Here is a 20656-nt window from a genome sequence, read left to right on the forward strand (position 1 = left end):
AGAAGCTTGTGCTTCTTTTTTTTAGACGTTATAACTGCTAGTGACAAGACTCTCAGGCATATTAGCCGATGTGTGCCCAGACTATTGTGTATTATAATCAAAATTGTCCAGCTAAATACTTATCTGTTCTGTTAGTGGTATATCGGATTTTGTAATGTTTAAAACATTTAAAATTTGTAATTTGTGATACTTACTTATTTAAATATATTGGATATCATATTTTATCGTCTTATTTGCCTCGACGAGATGTTGCAGACAGTAAATTGCAACATCGATTACGTTCACCTTGGAGTACCTACCTACTTAATAATAATAAATTTACTAAATCTTTTGTATAATTTGATGCGGGTGAAATGATTATTATTTTATTGCGAATAATGTATTCTGATTCTGACTATATTACCTCAACGTACTTATTAGAATTTTTTACTTGTATATTAAAAAAACCGGTAAAGTGTGAGTCAAACTCTTGCACCGAGCAAATCATATCTTCTAAATATTATATAAAAAGGAAAATCTATTCTAAATATATAAAAGGAAATGGTTGTATAAAATCCGTACTTAAGCCAGTTAGGTACCTTACTTTACCTACTAGTAGGTGGTAAATACTACTCATAATCATTATTGCAAAATATCGGATCCCGGAAAATATTGAACTAAGTAGGTTCTAAGCATTAAGGAAGTAGGTTCTAAGAGTTAATATTAATCAAACCTACGACCATATTTTAGTAAGTATTTATCCCATCCACAAACGTTATGTGCTAGTTAAAGAGTTGGTTCAGGCCATGGGTTCTGGGGTGCCAGCCAGGCACAAAGAATTCAACCTCAAGAGTACGCATATACCAGGTTTTGCATGAAAACAAAATCGTAAAATGTTGGCGGGGACAGCGGAGAATGCTTTGTTGTGTTGGTGGACTCAAAAGTCATGTAATCAAGACAATGCGCGAAATGAGGGGTACCGAAAGGGCATAGGCCGACTTTTATGCTAAACAACTGCCTAAGCTTGGCGATCGGGGGTGTCCGGCTATTAGGGGTATTAGGGGTAAGGGTAGATAGGTGGTGGTCTGTGCAGCCAGGTATCCTCCTAGTGTGCGGTGTGCCTGGGTGCTGCTGGTCCCCTTTGGATGCGTCCGAGGGGAAGAGCAGTATTCGGGCCAGTACACCCCGGTAACATGGCTAATAATCTCTCTTCGTGGATCTTGTTCGTGAGCCAGACGTCGCTGGCTGCGTCGCGGTTGATTGCTTCGGTGTTCCCGTGACCCAGTCATCAAGCGATGCGCAGGAGCGCCGCTGGGTTTTACTGGGTATTCCGCGAGTCCCACATACCTGCCTAGCTGGCTGGCTTACTAGCTGGCTTCCGGGGCGCTTAAATAATAAAAAATAAAAAAGGCCACGAGTTCTGAGTAGGTACGATTATGGTTGGAAATTTTGATTTACCGCAGATTTTGTTTTCCCGCCTCTATCTTTTTTTTAATACTGGTCTTACGGCTTTGGGTTCTAGTTCTTTGTATCTCTTATTTCAATAATTATTTATCAATCTTGAGATATAAGAGACTTTTTAATGTTTTAAAACCACATTTTTGTAAACTGCTTGGGTAAATTAAAAAAAAAAAAATTTTTAATAATTGAATGCGAGTTAGTCAACGCCATCTATCACCGAGTAGCCAGAAACTGAGAATATAATATTTCCCACCAGATGGAACTAATAGCTTAAACCATAGATTATAATATAATCACTTTGAAATGGCTCCTTATAAGTTACCTATATTTTGATATTTTCGTTCAATTATGTTAGTGGTGGGTACTCCATTAGTATAGATTTGTATTAGTCACAGCTTTTATGAAATAACGAAGGTCTTTCACTCGCTGGGTGAACTCTATACCTACGTTCTCACGCGCTTACATTGTACTAAATAACATTAATACACAAGAACCATTTTTACAAAAACTTTATTTACAAAGAAATATTTTACAATTATTGCAGCTCGCTCATCATTATTGTACTAAAATTTAACGTAATTGTATCATTTTATAATTTAAATTAAATTAATGGCCAGGATATTAACATCCGTTTTCCGGATATACATATCTAGATACCCTTACTCTATGTAATTATATTATAAACATTGAATGCATTTGAAGGAATAGGTATAATAAAAAACATCTATCCTACTAGTCTACTTTTTAACTCAATGGGTCAACTGTCATGTCAAAAGTGCGGTTCACGGCGTGGGTTCACCTTCAAAATAAGGACTAAAATTTATACCTTTGACGTGAAATTTGACACAGTTTAAAAGTTAAAATGGCGCGTGAGGAGTTAAATTTTACGCGTTATACCTACTGATAGCACAGACTAGGAAAAACGGAATTATTTTGCGAAATGCGAAATTTAAACAAAGGAAAAGACTTAATTCTTACAAACATTCGGAAAGTGGATAGATGCCTGATAATAATATAAGAATGACAACCTGAAAAAAATATTTTACCTAATTACTACTTAATAGTTTTAACTTAATTAATTTAATACAAGCATCCACAATAATATCACAAAATAATAATTTAAGGTAACATTAAAACGGAAGGCCTCTTTAGATTACTGTGTGATTGTCAGACCTTAATATATTAGAAACGGTTGATAATACAGGAGCTTTTATTTCACAACAGATTCATTTAAAATATTAGTAGTCCATAAATAAATAAATACGGTTTTTGAATGCAAATAAATAATTTCTTACAAAGTAGGGTAATTTATTTCGGCAAAATTAGACCTATTTTGTAAATTCTTAGTAGGTATTTAACTATTCCTTACAATTACCTATCTCAAAATTATTAACACACTGAACTTAAAAATTAAACATGTACAGGCAGTGTTTTAATTCGTTATCTAAAGAGGCGACTACAATAATGGCAGTGAAAGCAGTGAATAACCTATATTTTATGCTCTAGTTTTCGTTCTACCAAATTCTTCTATTTGATCATATTCCGAAAAGCCAGGGTCTGAATCGTAGTATGCGTAGTCGTAACTGTTGTCCTCCTGACGTATAGGTTTTGAGTAATAGGGCGGCTTTGTGGATTTCGATGAGTATGATGAAGAAGGCGATGTCGGTGGTGCAGTCTCTCTTGGCTGATGGCGTTCAGTCGTCCTAGGGGCCGACGTAGTAGTAATTTTTACAGTATTACTGGCCGGAGCAAAAGTATAAGGTTGAGGAGAAGATGGTTCGTAAGGTCTCTGTGTCGTCGTGTAAGTTTGGTAATAATCGAAAGGTCGCGGTGTCGTTGGTTCGGATCGCGGTCTTACTGTAGTAGTATATTCAAATGACGGAGGAGCAGTTGTTGTTGAGTATTGCGGTGGCGCAGGTCTAAAAGGTCGAGGTGCAGAAGTTTTAGCAGATACTTTTTGTGACTTAATTTTATTCTGTTTCTGATCTTCTGGCAATCTATTGCCACTGGCTGCTATATTCAAAGAGTGGGCGCCTGATAGTAATTCTGCTTCACGCTCGTAAAGTTCCGGTCTGTACTGCCCATCGTCCTCACCTTGGGGCGGTCGATATTGTCCATCGTCTTCTACGCTCTCAGCGTAATTCGAAGATTGAGTATTAAAACCTATATTTGTATTATAAGCCACAGTGTTTAAGTTAGCGAAGGGATCGACACGGGTAGTGGTATAAAAAGTGGTAGTGGCAGCTGTGGTCGTGGGATTATTAAAATAGCTTTGTTTGGCACCTGAAAATGAAGCAAAATTATTCTTTTCTGATTCATAAGAAACACTGTTAAAGTTCCTGTACGCAGGCGTGCTTGTGGCGCGTACAGAATTGTAGTCAACTGTAGTAGTAGGTGAACCTTGATTGTTATTATCATTTAAGGTTCTTATTTTTACATAGTCGGGCTCTTTAGAAAATTCAGATTGTACATTAAAACTATTTCGCACCTTGAACGGTTGATTGTTATTGTAATTATTAACATTTGTTACAGGAGTGGATTGGATTTCGTAGTTATATAGCTCAACTAGGGGCTCGTTTTTAATAGGCGCCTGTGTGGTTTGCGAAAATGGAGTAGGAGAGGGATTATTAGAGAAATATCTATTGTTGTTTTGTTTAGCAGTGACTTTGCTCACTTCTACATATTCGTCTTTGTATTGAGGAGGTATGTTTACGGTTGTTGGATTCTGCTTAATATGGGTAGGATTTTTACGGTTTAAATTTTGCTGTGGGGATTCAGAATAGGTTTGTGGAGGGAAAGTGTATTGGGCAGCTGTTGTTGTTGGTGGTGGAGTGGGGGTGTAAATTGGACGCTTCCTTATCTTTCGTTTGGGAACATTGTATTGATTGGGACTCGAAGGTTGTGATTTAGTAGAAGGAGCAGGAGTAGGTGTGGTGTACTGGGTCGTTGAATATGTTACACGTGCTGTAGTCGCTCTCCTGAAAGATTGAAAGGCCGGTCGACCTGGCGGTACAGGAGTTGGCGATTGAGTTTGAGCTACCGGTTCATCTCGACCTCGGTCCCGCTGCCCGGTGAAAAAGTCCGATGAGTGGGCTGCTCGAAGGTCAGAGGCGGCACCATTTGATCCAGCGTTTTGCGAAAGACGGCGGTCACCGGTTTCCGCTCTCTGAAGTCCAAACTCGGATTCTTCTTCTCGGTTCCCGGACGATACTTTCTTTGTGTCAAAACCTGAACATGAAAACGTTACATTACCATTTTTTATAAATATGTTTGGGGTAGTTTTATACAGCTTTGAGACAAAAAATATCTAGTGTCTTTTATTATTTCCGTTCCTGATTTTATCACTGCATGATTAACTGCGCTGCATAACTACAAAAGCGTTCGAATTAAGCTTTAGCTAATAATTAAAATTTTAGTTACTACGAATCAACTCTATTTTACTAGCAGGTTTTTGTTCGTGCAGACCTATTTTGCCTGTAAATTTTGCATTAATAAAGCTTTTTACAATTGTCTTCTTAGTAGTTGAATGATAAATTCCAATATTTATACTTACTAGCAGGTTTATAAGCATTATTATCATTTGGTTTCTATAAAAGGCAAAGTACCTAGGTACTTTTATTGCTTGCCATTTAACTGCCTGGCTAATTGAAAGCATTAATTCTAACTAAAGTAATATTTGGTTTCTACTGTCACTTACTAGTGAATAAATTACGTAAACTTCCAAAGTTGGGATAATTTTCTAAAAATTTATGTATTTAAAACAATTTATTATATATCTAACTGGACGTTTTACATCTATAGGTACCTACTTAAGTGCATTTAAATTAATAGCCACTTTGAATGAATGCACCATTATATTTTTATACATATTTACCTGTAGTACGCGACAGGTTGAAATAGCAATCGAGGAGGAAACACCCCGCACACCCGCACATCCCCCGCGCTAACCTTGTCCCCCCTCCTCATACCCCGATTGCCATCTCAACCTTTTGCGGACTATATCTACTTATCTTAACATTTAAAGCTATAACTATGTAAGTACTGTTAGTTGCAAAAGCGAGCTCACCAGATCCGATCTTGTAGAGATCGAACTGACCGTCGTAGATGTCTGCCGGGCAGGCCAGGGCGTCGTCGTCACCCCAGTCGGTACACGTCTGCGCCTCCTGGTGGAACAAGGTACCAGGGGGACAGAAGAACCTGAAGTCTCGAACGCCGCCTCCAGCCACTCTCACACACACGTGGAATGCCTTGCATCCAGATTTGGCGTCAGCATAGTACGCCCCGAGGATGCGACCCCGGCAGTTGAAACGTTGAGCTCCCCCTTATAAAAAGACGAAAAAAATATGATAAAAAACGATTTGGGTAACATTAGTAAAACTCTATAAAATACTATGTTGTAGGTACACCATCTTAAAACTAAACTAGATTAAAAGGTCTGAACCTAGTGTCATTCTTTTCCGCAGGGAACATTATGAAAGGGTTGCAATACGATCTGTCATTTTAGCTAAGTTCAATGATTATGTCAATGTAAAGACTCTCCACATAAATAAAACGGATAAGTAGTTTAACATCAGGTAGGTACATAGATCCGTCCGCGAGTATAAAACACCCTTACATTTTCATTTACCCTAGATCTGCCATACCTACCATTTGGTTGACCTTGGCGAAGATGTAATGATCATCTTATTTAACGCCCGTTTACGAAATGCAATCTATCTAAATCTATCGATAAGTTACGTAGCAACATTGTTATAAAGTATGTCAAAATTTTTATGGTCTTTTTTCGTTGCTATGTAACTTATCGACACATAGGTAGATTGACTATTGAAACCCGACGTAAGTCAATGGTGATATGATTGAAGCAATTCGCTGCTGCTCAAAACAAAAACAAAAAAAATACTATTACTGTTCATATAATAAATCATGTCAATTATGTAACTGAATAATAAATAAACCTGCACATACAAAAACTTAGATAAACACAATTAGATGGGCATTATACATACTACGCTAGATAAAAACATAGGTCAAGCGGTTATATTACCTCATATTGAGGTCGGTTACGTGATCAAATGTATGATGTTTACCCAACTATGGCAAGCGAATGGTCAAATTGAATTTTTATCTCATCCCACTGCCTTCATGTGATGGCGATGTACTTACTACTTATATAGCGAATTGATTAATTAAAAAACCTGTCAAATGCGAGTCGAACTTCGCACAGCGGTTCTGTACCATCTTACAAGAAACAATACATTTTTGTGATGTAACCACAAATTCACGATTTTCAAATTTTTCTCTTTACTTGTACTGTAAGATATTGCTACCCGCCAAATTTCCTGATTCTAACAGAATAGGAAGTACCCTACAAGTAGGTAGGTTTTCATTCCTTTAACGGGTCTTGACAAACAGTCAGAAATAGACTCTGGAGATGCGGAACCCTAAAGAACAAACCTTCTGGTGCAGTCGGATAAATATAGGTATACCTAGGTGGTCTGTAATCTTGTTCGCCCTTCGTGAAAAAATAGGAACTATTTATAATAATGACTCACAAACTCCAAGGTTTGAGCTTTGTGGCTCTATTCTCAGATATCACATTTATGCCACCATAGGTTTTCCACATAAAATTCGAGGTTAGAACTTTTAAGCTGTTCTTCTGATGGACAGGAAATGTTTGGGAGTTCTATAGACCCACTCCCAAACATTACAAAAATACTATAGTATTGATATTTTCATGACGAAACCTTCTACATACCTAATTAGATTTGGAATTTAAGTTGTTATAATTAATGAAACAATTTTATATCTTTAGCCTCTATGATGACCTAATCATACAATGCCTATGCAATGGATCACGACAGACCTAACTGGACCGTCGTGATCCATTGCATAGTGCATACTTAATATTATATATGCGCAAGTGTATTTGTGTCTCTCTGCTGGCTTCTCACGGCCTATCGTTTATTTATTTTATTTTATTCAGATACAAGTTAGCCCTTGAGTGCAATCTCACCTGATGGTAAGTGATGATGCGGTCTAAGATGATAGCGGGCTAACCTGGAAAGGGTATGGCAGTTTTTATTAAACCCATACCCTTTGGTTTCTACACGGCATCGTACCGGAACGCTAAATCGCTTGGCGGCACGGCTTTGCCAGATTGTTTAACAGATTTTGACGGAATTAGACACAGAAATAGCTTGCAGCCCGGGGAAGGACATAAACTATTGTTATGCTGGAAAAGCTAAAAGTTGACGCGGATATTTAAAAATCAACACTGAAAAAAATCGCGAGCATCATCTGTGTGGTACAACTTGCTTATGCCCGCGACCCCTGTTATTTCAAACCCCTGTTTTTCCTTTAGGGATTGAATTTTCAAAAATCCTTTCTTTACGGATGCCTACGTTATAATAGCTATCTGCATGCCAAATTTCAGCTCGATCCGTCCAGTAGTGTGAGCGGTGCGTTGATAGATCAGTCAGTCAATTAGTCAGTTAGGCAGTCAGTCAGCTTGTCCTTTTATATAATATATAGAAGGAGAAGTTAGTATGCTGGAGACGGATATTGGCTACTTTTTATCCCAGAAAATCAAAGAGTTCCCACGGGATTTAAAAAAGGGATCCAATAGGTATAATAGAATACATAATATTATCTTATTAAAAATGGAGTATGTATTAAGAATGTTATACAGACTTCGAGTAAGTGATAACATTATTTACATATTATTTATTTCCCTTTTTAGACGGCACATCAAACGTTTGTTTGTATGCGAAAACAACATTAAACGTCAAGATTTGTTATTCAACCTTCAAATTACGTGTACCTTCCATTCCATTCCATTTTAAGTTTAATAACCCTCCAAGCATTCAAATCTGATAGGCATTACAATCCATACAACTTGTTTTGGCCTAGGAATTTAGGTAGGTACCTAGTGTACCAAAACTTAAGATTCATGCATTCTGCAGATTATATCTTTACTCTTGTAGCCGACAAAGGAGTATGTAAGTAAATAAAGTAAAGCAAAACTACTCTTTATAACTATTGCCTTCTTACACCTACTGCTGGATATTGCAAAATCAACAGTCACTCATAGCACAAATTCTAGAATGTATGAGTCTTTTATCACTGAAAAATACTTCTAAGGCGATAGCGATGGGTTGTATGTCAAAATGTAGCCAAATACAGGAGAGTATAGAAAGCTATTGGCTATTGCTGGAGCTTTGTGTTTCGCGGAGAAATACCTAAAAGGTCTTAGGGTGCCGTACCTCAAAAGAAAAAAAACCCTTATTGGATCACTTCGTTGTCTGTATGTCTGTCAAGAAACCTATAGGGTACTTCCCGTTGACCTAGAATCATCAAAATCTGAAAACCGTGAATTTGTGGTTACATCATAAAAAAATTAAAATGTGGTCATGAACTAATATAGTATTTTCATTCGAAGTAAGATAACTAGGTATATCAAGTGGGGTATCATATAAAATGTCTTCACCTGTGCATTCTAAAACAGATTTTTATTTATTTTTATGCATCATAGTTTTTGAGTTATCGCGCAAAATGTCGAAAAAATACGGCTACAGTACGGAACCCTCGTTGCGCGAGCCTGACTCGCACTTGGCCGGTTTTTTTTTGTATGATTTCTCGCTACAGTATGTCGTTATGTCACGTCAGTATTTTGTTAATACAATTTATGCGTACCTACCTAGATTTTAAAAAAATAATTATTTTTAAGCGTGACAGCCAAACCGCGCAAATTATATACCTGGTTAGTTAGGTAGTGTCAGCGGTGGCAACAGTTGCTAAACTGTTACCACAACACCGCGTTCACACGCCATAATAGTGTCTCTTTACTAAGTATAGTTCTTACACAGTTTAAGTCATTGAAGGCAAGAAGTTGCTAATCCCATTCGTAATCTGAAAAATAATTCAATTTTTTCTCAATTGCTGCATATCTACGTTTACCTGCCTTATACCTAACTAGCTGAAGCCCACGAATTCGTAACCTTACATTTAAGTTTTATTAAATACTACCTTATGCCCGCAACTTCGTCTGCGTGGACTACACAAGTTTCAAACCCCTATTTCAATTTTTAACCCCCTATTTCAAATTTGAATTTTTAAAAATCCTTTCTTAGCGGATGCCTACGTCATAATAGCTATCTGCATGCCAAAATTCAGCCCAATCCGTCCAGTAGTTTGAGCGGTGCATTGATAGATCAGTCAGTCAGTCATTTAGTCACCTTTTCCTTTTATTTAGACTAGCTTATAAATTTCAAACCTTTGTAACCCTTGTTTTATCCCTTTAGTGATTAAATTTTCAAAAATCCTTTCTTAGCGGATGTCTATGTCATAATAGCTATCTGCAATCTGCATGCCAAATTTCAGCGCGATCTGTCAAGTAGTTTGAGCTCCGCGTGGATAGATCATTCAGTCAGCCAGCTTTTTCTTTACATATAGATACCCTGTGGGAATTCTGATTTTCCGGGATGAGAATTATCCTATGTCCATCTGTCCGTATGCAAGCTACGATTAGATACACAGAGATCTCTGCCAAATGCAAATCTGTTGTGACTAATAATATGTGAAAGTCTTGAACTAAGTAAGTACTAACTAAGTAAGTACTGCCTTTTTTTTGCAAAAAAAACTACTGAGTTATGATCAAAAGTTATAAGTGTCATTACGATTAAAAATTTTAAAATAACCGTGGTCATTTGCGACGTTGCATCACTGAGGTACACAGTTCGGCGGTGAACGTTTGGCTCGCGGAGTGCGGAGGTTAACCGAGGTTCCCATGCGTGCGAGTGGGGTTGCGTTGCGCAAGTCTCGGCCGTAATGCCCCATCCTCTTTGAAAGGTCGCCGGGCTTATCTCAATGCGAATATGTTGTGTGTAATTTTAGTTTTAATAGAAACTACCTGACCGTCCCGACTTCGCACGGGTGGTATTTCCAAAAACCTTACTTAGTCTTTATCTGGTCTATACGATATAGAGATGAGATGTTGCCAAAATTTCAAATTTCTAGAGCTGTAATTTGATAAGTTTTTCAGCAAGTTCCTCCATTTATAAATAGACTTGCTTATTCCCGCGACTTCATCCGCGTGGACTACTACACAAATTTCAAGCCCCTATCTTACCCACTTATGGGTTGAATTTTCAAAAATCCTTTCTTAGCGGATGTCTACGTCATAATAGCTATCTGCATGCCAAATTTCAACCCAATCCGTCAAGTAGTTTAAGCTGTGTGTGCCCGTGACGTCGTCCACGTGAATTTAATACTGACTTAAAAATCCCGTGGAAACTCTTTCTGTCACATGACACATCTCCTTATTATAAATACAAAAGAGTCTCTGTCTTTGTGTCTGTATGTCTGCTAGCTTTTCACAGCTCATCCGTTTAACCGATTTTGACGAAATTTCATACAGAGATATTGCACCCCAGGTATGGACGTAGGCTACCTTTTCTCCCGGGAAATCAAAGGGAATTTAAAAAACCTAAATCCACGTATACGAAGTCGCAGGCATCATCTAAGTATTTTGTACAAAAATACTTGCATCCTTGACGCAGATATAAGCTACTTCTTATAACTTGGAAAATTTAAGAGGTCTCCCGGGATTTTTAAAAACCTAAAGCCGCGCGGATGAACAGCATCTAGTTTTTATTAAAGTCCGTGCGGAATCGAAGAACTTGGGGAGAGGCGAAATACTCTTCTTAACGATATCAATGTCAGTAAGCCCATTAGCATTTAGCATGCTAGGATACTTTCCATGCAATAATATCAATTAATAACATTAAATAATCCTTGACGTACCTTGAATTCATAATATTCACTTATATCCACTGATCACGTAACGTACCTACTACTTGTTTGGATGCTACTATCGAACCAACGAACCCTGAGTAGGTTAATCTCACACCTGTCAACTACTGCCTATATCTTTTTGTACCTAATATACTAATATTAAATGGATATTAGGTCCAACCCAGCCTTTAATATAATTCGATTGATACCATCTTCATCCAATCTTTCTATTTGTGGCTCCATTTTGATTTTATTTCCATCCCCCGATATGATTTTTATTTTAAATACTTTTGCGCCCTTCCTATTGGAAATATCCAATGGAATGGAATGGAATGGAACTTTTAATCAACACACATATCTTCATGTGGAGCCCGAAGTGTTATGTAGTTTTCTCATTATTGTCTCAGCCAATGGATATCCACAGCTGAACATAGGCCTCTGGAAATGCTCTACTCACTTCATAATCTTATCTGTAATTCTGTCGCTTGTATCCAGCGGTCCCCTGCGACTATTTTGATATCGAATGTCTGAATCACCTAACGGTGGTCTACCAACGCTGCCTTTTTTAGTGAGAGGTCGCCATTCCTGCACCTCAAGACTCCAACATCCACGGGTGACACGAGCTATGTGCACGCTTGCAACTAAGTACAGTTTTGTAACTCATTGAGCTTTGTTTCTCTAGTTTTTCTACGGATTTCCTCACTTCTGATTTGATCTCGCAGAGATAATGACCAAAGATAATATAGCTTGCGCTGAGTTGGTGTAAATAGTACAGACATTTTAATTGATTGATACATTGAAAGATACAAGCCTCAATTAGTAGTACGAGTATGTAATTAAAACTATTCTCTTCTGACAGTTATAGATACGGTTCTATTACCTAAATAAAGCAAGTATATCATCGCTTCGCATGTTAAAATGTTGAAACAGGTAGTGTATGCTCTTCCGTCCGAAGCAGAAGTCATACGGAACTAATTGTTTAATGCTTGCTAATTGTTTTTACTATTCATAATAATTACATGTTTCGATTGTTTTAAGGTTCAATTTTATATGTAGGTCAAGGTAATATTATTTTTAAGATGCTATTAACCCTAGGTTTAAGGTTTTCTTATAATCTCATTGCAACAAACCAAATTCCATAACAAATTCGTTAATACATAACTTTACTATAACTCTCTAAACATTAGGTATTGGAATCGGAACATAATATCACATCGATTCTGTCTGCGTGGATATAATTAGGTAAGTATATTATAGTTTAAAAATCTCGTTAAAATTTTCAGGATATAAAGTAGCCTATCTCCGATTTAGGGTAAAAGCTATAGATAGCGCCCTCCCGGATTTATAATATTACTTAGTATGGATAATAGACAAAATGATTTGCAATTTTTTTGTTGGTTTATTACATACTAAACATTTTCATTCAAGTAGCGAAAATGTAGTCTGCGAAGTTAAGTTTTTTTTGGTCAATTATATCAGTGTGTTAAAAAAATAAAAAATAAATGATTTTAAATAGGTAAATATTCATCTATAATCTCAATCGATCGCCGGCCCGCTACCAAATGTCAGGTCTCCTCTCAGAATGAGAAGAGATTATGTCACATTGGTCAAATGTGGATTGACAAACTTTACCACGCCTGAGGCATCATAAGAATATTATATGAAACTCTCAGGCATGCAAGTTACAATCTTGTCCTTCCTCGTTAGAGCATATAATGTATGGTTAGTTAGTTAATTATATCAACTTTATCACATGGACTGAGGACGGGTGACGGGTCATGCCTTTATAAAACCGTGTCGCAGATGACATAACCTATTGTTATGAAGAGTCAGAGACTTGACAATTCAGAACATCGCCCGCTGAGAACACATCATTGTCATAGCTGCCAATATAATCAATAGTAAACGTACTCATATTTCACGGACGTTGCAACTAAGTATATAACTCGTCACTTTCTTTTTCTATTCACGTAACAAGTTTTCTCACGCTTTGATGACCGCGCCCATAGTACGTTATAGTTTCGACATGTTTATATTGTTAATGTGTAGATTTTGGAGGTTTTTGTTTAACTTATAATTTTCGCTTTTGTGACTTCGTTGTTTTAAAAAAAAGTTTAAAAAAAATTGAACTCTAGTTGATTTTCCACTTTCCTAGTTTAAAAGTATCTTAATTCAAGAAAATTGAATTGGATGGAGGTTTATTAATAATCACGTGGTTACTAATCACGTGGTTAGTTAGGTTTATTAATAATAACCACTCTTCTATTTTCCGGGAAAAATGTAGGTAGGAACGCGACAGGTCGAAATGGCAATCGGGATGGGGACGCCCCGTACAGCCCCCGCGGGCGAGCGCAGCTGACCTGTCGCGTACTATAGGTCTCCGTGATGTAAGCTATTTCTGTACCATATTTCGTCAAATTCAGTTAAACGGATGGGCCGTGAGACAGACAGACATACACTTTTGCATTTATAATACCTACCTACCATTACGTACCTAGGTTTCACACACGATAATAGTGGCATCATAGAGCTGAAAGAGATTAGGTATAGAGAAGTTGGGTTAACTGTATTAGTACCGCAGAGATGTAAAGCAAAGGGACGGGATGCATATTAATGTGTGCATCGGAACCTTGTAACGCATCCGCTCGCTGGCCGTCACGCTATGCCCTAGTTCTTCGGGGAGTCGTGAGAGAATCACTTATATAAAACAGGGGAATCGATTACCATTATGTGCGATAGTTTGCGCCTAGCGGCATACGGCCGAATGGAAAGTGCATCAGCATTGCGCAACTAAGTCGCGTTGCAATCGTGCACCTCTTACACCGTACGGAGATGCACTGTACGAGTACGAACTGCGAAAAATGTCACCTAATAGATAACATCAACCTTTATTTATAAAGCATTAGTGACTACTTTTGCTCGCCATAAAGCAAATTGCGTCAGCATAATTTGTTGACTATGTTTAAATGTGACTAAGATGAGCATTACTTTATGAGATGGTCACGACGTAGTCTCACGATATATAATATTATTATTAAAGCAATTTAGAGTAGTTACCAGTAAAAAAGCGGTGATAGCCTAGCGGTTAAGACGTCAGCCTCTTATGCGGGGGTCAGGAGCTCGATCCCGGGCATGTACCTCTTAACTTGTCCAGAGTTATGTGCGTTTTAAACAATTAAATATCACTTGCTCTAATGGTGAATTGAAACATCGTGAAGGAACCTGCATGCCTGAGAGCTCACCATAACGTTCTCACATGTGTATGAAGTGAGAAGTCTACCAATCCGCACTTGGCCAGCGTGGTGGACTGTCGCCAAAACCCTTCTTATTCTGAGAGGAGATGGGTTGAGGATGATGATGATGGTGATGAGAGTAGGTACTAAAAGTAGTAGACAATTACATTAATATGCACATAGGACAATAATTTAACTTTTGATATTCTAAACCACAACACTAAAATAGCATAGGAAACCTGTACCTTTCATTATTTTCGTATAAAAATACTTTCTAAAAGATCTATTGAAAAAATATTTTTCAACTGGTTATTTTTTTAAGCAAATTACCTACCTAATCTAATTAAAATATGTAATTTGTTCCTTTTAGGATAAAATTCACATTCCCCTTACCTTTCGTCTCCATCTAGGCAACTTACATAGGTAGCCTGAGAGTCGGAAAGACAATTAATGCAACGAGCAAGGTCTGGACCTGTGACCTTCTGCCCTTTTTGGATCTCAATAACGCATCTAAATGGTAAATACATTTTAGTAACTATATTGGGTTGGAGCTCAGTTTCAATTATTATTTATCTATTTATCGGTCCAATTTTTTTGACAATAGTAATAATAATTAAATAACATACAATATAATAGGTATTAATTAAATAAACAGGCACAGATTTCATAAATCTTCTTAAAACAAAAGGGATAATTATTTCCTTGCGATTATAATGGGTTTCCCACGCGCCCGGATGTCCTGCACTTACGCGCAGATGCACTAACACTATTACCTATTTTTTCACTGCTACGGAAGCGCTAAAGTATAGGTACTAGTCGTAAACCTTACTATGCTTTAGCGAAGATACTCGTATGTGTAAAATCACGAAGTCACGTCCAAGAACTTCACTGAATAACCACTGACTTACCGAGGATTGGGAGCAAAGCGAGCACGAGCCACACGGGAGACATGTTGCCGCGAGGTGCGTCGCAAAGGGACTGGCGGCCATTGTGCCTGTCGGGGATGCGCGCGCGCCGCCCGCCCGCAGGGTAGGGATGAAAGCTCAGCGCCCGCGCCCGCCCGCCGGAAAATCCGCGAAGATTATTACCACGAGCACGCTTCCACCGCGACAAAAAATGTACTATAACAGCGTTGTAACCTTTACGCGCTAGCATCATCGGATCAGCATTTATATCGTACTAGAGGAGTCCCGCGACTTCATCCGCGTGAGTTTAAAAAACCCACACGAATTCTGATTTTCCGGAATGTAGCACATAAACCTTCCTCATGAAATAACTTAAATGATGACGAAACTGCATTAAAATCTTCTACGAAGTTTCGAAGTTACTGCATTGATAAACACTTACAAAAAGAGAATAATAATTGTATTTTTTTAATGTTCAAGCTCCGGATCTCTTTAGATTATAAAAAATAATATACAATTTCTCCTATTGTTCCTCCGAACCGAATTTCGGCCGCAGCCCCCAATCTTAACAGTCAATACCTACTCTATAGTCTAATGATTGGCCACCGTCAACTAGATACGCGATAATCCAGGTAGGTACCAAACAAGGTAACTTTTTGTCCATAAAGCCAGTCGCTTCTCGCTTCTAGTTTCATTTTCTAATTCATGATTCATAGGTTATAGTTTGTGCTTTGTAGTTTACCTATAGTTTATAGTTTAAAGTTTATATACTTAATAGTTTGTAGTTTATAGTTTACGGTTTATAGTTTCTGGTTTCTGGATACCAGTTTCTAGATTTAGGCACTTACAAAAAATATTTTTTTTGCAATAGAATGAGGGTCTGTCACTGAGCAGTTTGTACTATCACCAATACTGGTATCCCGGTATTAGACATTTCAATATCGGTATTAAAAAAAAGACGAAAAAAGTCCGAGATCCTGGTTTTAGCCATTGGAAGCCCTACTAAGGACCTCACGAACCGCGATCGAAATAGGCTAACCACGAGGCACAAAATACATTTAAATATAATCGTGTTTGTAGCATCTTATTAAACAAAACAGCACATGAGTTGCGTAATGCTAGTTGTGCAAATAGAAGGTAAACGTGATCATTGACTCCATACATGAGTATAGAGTTAGTACTTATTTCGTGAGAGTCTAAAGCTAGCCTTAACAATTCACATACAAACCATGCTCATGTTCATTTGTCGTTTTATTTAAATGTTTTCCGCAATAACAACCGCGTGGATTTTCATCTTTTTGAATTTTATTTTTCTGAAATAGTAAATACATAGATATTCTATGTCTATTTCCAGAATAGATATCACTGCCTTGTAAAAATATGTATAAGGAAGGATTAATAATACCTAATTTTAAAGCAAAACCCACAAGTAGATACATGACTGCGGCCAATAAAATATTTTTATGGATTTAACTTGATAAAAAAAACCCTTCCTTTTTTGCTCATTGCCTAAAGTCTATCTAGCACATAAAAATAAAATTTCGCAATTTTTTTGATCAATTTCAAATCAGACAGATTTTCAAGATGTTTTGGACGGATGGTATTTTATTAATTTCATCAAGGTTTAACAAAATCCTGTTTGATATGATATAATCGTTCGTAAAAACTTACTGAGAGATAATAAAAATAACACTACTTACTCATATATTTTTAAGGCGGAAACAAATTATCACTTCATAGGATAAACTAGCTTATGCCCGCGACTTCATCCGCGTTGACTACACAAATTTCAAACCCCTATTTTACCCCCTTAGGGGTTGAATTTCTAAAAACCCTTTCTTAGCGGATGTCTACGTTATCTGCATGACAGCCCGATCCGTCCAATCAGTCAGCTTTTGCTTTTATTTACTTATTTAAGATATTTAAGATAAAGACCACCACGTCTTTTCTTACTTTGAAAACGCTAAGTAGGTAGGTATTTTAAAAAATGCTGAGTAATTTTCTCTTCTAGGTTTCTAGGGTTTTTACTTATGTTATCAATTTGGACACGACAGATTAGCGACACGAATGAGTGAAATGCCCTAACTTTGCCTTATTACCTACAATTATTGTAATACTTATTTCTTTATTCTTATTCTATATTCCAGCTTCACCTGAGCAAACTATCACAGCGTAGGATTGAATGCTATTTGTACCCACTCAATGTATCGCCTACCTACTTCTAAAACTTAGTGCGTTCACGTAATCGGAATCCATTGTTATCCAAGATGAGTAACAACTAGTACCTATGTATAATGTACTATAACTACGTATAGGTATATGTATACTTATCTCGTAGGGTACGAGTACGACCACACCTACAGTGATGATGTACAATGGACTTGTTTAGCAATACTTACAAGTACCCAGGAAAAATAACAACAATGTTTAGTCTCTGTCAGACTTAGAGGGCTAAGGGCTTAGGCCATAGTCGCTACGCTGTAGCCTAGTGCCAATTGGCAGATTTCACACACCTTTAAGAACATTATGGAGAACTCTCTGACATGCAGGTTTCCTCGCAATATTTTCCTTAACTGTTAGTCATTAGATAAAGTAAGTGATATTTTATTGCTTTAAATGTAACTCCGAATAGTTAAAGTCTTAAACTCACTAAGCTATTGCCGCTTGTCTACAGACTCTCTACATTTTGAATTTAATAGACAAGTGAAATTTATATTTTTCATTTTTCAAAGCGCCGCGCTGGTTGTTTCCCCGTCATACTTCCTTGAATGGAGTCATACATAGTTCTCTTATTACGGCTAATGTGCCTGCAGTAGGTACTAGCAACCAAATGGTTTGGCACATAGCGATGGCAAAAGACCAGACGGTATGACTCTTGTCTCGTGGAAGCAAGAAAGGTCGCTTGTATCGGATGTCACGTGTGTGGATACACTGGTCATATAGGCGACCTCCGTGGCAGCCGGAGCGGCGGCTACTAAGGCGGAAAGGGCCAAATATGAGAATAAGATAGAAAATAGTTTCATATTTGTGCCTTTTGGGGTGGAGACCATGGGCTCGTGAGGCGAGGGTGCTATCTGATCCCTTTTTAAGGACCTGTCATCCCGTCTCGCGGAATCCACAGGGGACCGGACCGGAGGACTGGCAGTACCTCAGTCAGCATATTAGCGTTCTGGGCACCCTGCCTCGTAACGGTGGTTTAGATGATATTTTCGATTGGTAATTTTAATATTTAATTGTTATTGGTAAGTATATAAATTAAAAAAAAGAACTTTTGATCAATATTTTTCAGTGTATATCATATTCGCCACGCAGGGATACCCAGAGACCCTGAGTTCAAGATAATCAGTTATGAAAGATGATATTCATTTATCATAAGGTTTTCTGTCGTGAGGCATTGATGTGACAAGTATATAAATCGATACGTGTGAAATAGCCTCTATGCCACAGGAATAGCACTCTCAATTATAGTCTTACAATGAGCACAATGTCATTGCGGTTGAAACTAGAAGACGACATATTGAAAGGAAAATATAATAATTATTGTCACAGATTAGTTTAAAATGGTAATAGGGCATCATTTGACCTTAACTTCTAAGTGTTAAGTTACGTAAAGTCCGGTTGCATGACAGGCGGCTTAAAGTTACTTTACTGTTATCGTTAAACTTTGACTGTCGACAAAAGCTTGGCTTGCACAGGTTTTTTAGCTTTCGACGATTTTACCTTTAACCGTTATCATGGAGATATGAACACGAACTTGTGCAGCCCACTTTGCTTTTTAATGGTGATTTAACGGCAACTGGAACGTAACTTTAACCAACTGAACCATAAATAAATAATAAACAATAGCTTAAAATTATTCGTGAATATCTCAAGACATTCTCAAAAGTTATGTTTAATGCAGAAACTTTAAGCACTTTTTAGTTACCAATAGATATAAGTTGGTGCGGCGAATTTTTCAATCAATATCAACTAAAAGATAGATATTCTCAACACTTTTTACTTACCATCAAACTTTTTAATTTACAAAATAAATTATTTTAACACATGTCACATTTGTCTGGTGGGATGCTTCGGCCGTGGCTAGTTACCACCCTAACGGCAAAGCCGTACCGCCAAGCGATTTAACGTTCCGCTACGATGCCGTGTAGAAACCAAAGGGGCATGGGCTTATTAAAAACTGCCATACCCGTTCCAGGTTAGCCCGCTACCATCTTAGACTGCATCGTCACTTACCACCAGGTGAGATTGCAGTCAAGGGCTAACCTGTATCTGAATAAAAAAAAAATAAAAAAAAATGTAAAATTATTAAAATTTGTGTATCTCGTTGAAGTCTTTTGTATGGCCAATTCGATGCTCTAACAGTCTACCAAATTATTATTATGTAGATTCGTTAATGAGGGCGATGAAAATGTTATTTCTAGCAAGATTGCATGCCATAGTTTTGGAAATGAATTTTGTTTTCAAAAAGAAAAAGTCATTTCAAAAAGATCGAACAAAATGAACGAGCTTAGACTGATTAAAATATCAAAATAATAAAATAAGCTTAACTGTGTTCAACTTTTGATAATATCTTAATTTATTAGTAAGTATTTGAAGTTTGTCATATCCACAAAGTAGGAATTAAGGATCGTACTCGTAGCTACGCCCTAAAACGAATTTGATCATCATACACTTGAGCTCGTTAACGATTTTCTCAGTATCCGATCTTCTTGGTAGGTATTTCTTGGTAATGTTAGGTTGATGACATTTGACCATTTTCGTAAAAAGTAACTTTAATTGAGCGTAAAGTAAAATGGTATGATGCTATACGTAGACATGTACCTATGCCATAGCTAAAATGAGATTTATCTGTAAAAGGTTATTAGGAAATGTTTTGAGGTCACACCTACGCTTGCTTTGGTGCCTGCCTAAGTAGGTATATTTTATAAAACGTTGATTTTACACTCATGTAATAAAGCTAGTAGCGTTAATTCTCAAAATACCGATGCTGAAGTTTAAAGGTTTTCCGCATTTGATGTCTACATTGTATATGTGTCTACCTACCTATTCAAATTTATTATTATGAAAAAAATCTTTGCCATTAAAATTTCCATGAATTTAATGGGAATGCAATTCCAATCCATGTGTTTTTGTATGTCCGAATTGATTTTTGAAACTGCTGAGCCAATTTTGATGAGGCTTTTATATGCAGATAGATAAATAAATATTTAAGAAATGATCCAGGTACTTTTTACCTCAGGAAAACCAGAGGTTCCAACGGGTACTTTAAAAATCTATTCAAATCTA

The 20656-nt window shown here is 37.2% G+C and overlaps 2 protein-coding genes across 3 annotated transcripts in view; both read right to left on the minus strand.

Annotated features, from left to right (window-relative positions):
* Lkb1 (Lkb1 kinase) overlaps positions 1-20656 on the minus strand; it is a 137394-nt gene that overhangs the window by 80823 nt on the left and 35915 nt on the right. The window lies entirely within an intron of this gene.
* LOC117982287 (uncharacterized) lies at positions 1987-15459 on the minus strand. 2 transcript variants are annotated; one of them, XM_034968617.2, is made up of 3 exons: positions 15374-15459; positions 5507-5761; positions 1987-4668 (listed from the first exon to the last, which is right to left on the minus strand). In XM_034968617.2, exons 1-3 carry the CDS (start codon positions 15414-15416, stop codon positions 2936-2938), a joined length of 2031 nt encoding a protein of 676 aa, XP_034824508.1. In that variant the 5' UTR covers positions 15417-15459; the 3' UTR covers positions 1987-2935. The 2 variants fall into 2 exon arrangements, with proteins under 2 accessions (XP_034824508.1, XP_034824509.1); XM_034968618.2 differs by having other exon boundaries at positions 5537-5761; positions 15374-15435.

This window comes from Maniola hyperantus, chromosome 5 (genome assembly GCF_902806685.2).
Source record: "Maniola hyperantus chromosome 5, iAphHyp1.2, whole genome shotgun sequence".
NCBI lineage: Eukaryota > Metazoa > Arthropoda > Insecta > Lepidoptera > Nymphalidae > Maniola > Maniola hyperantus.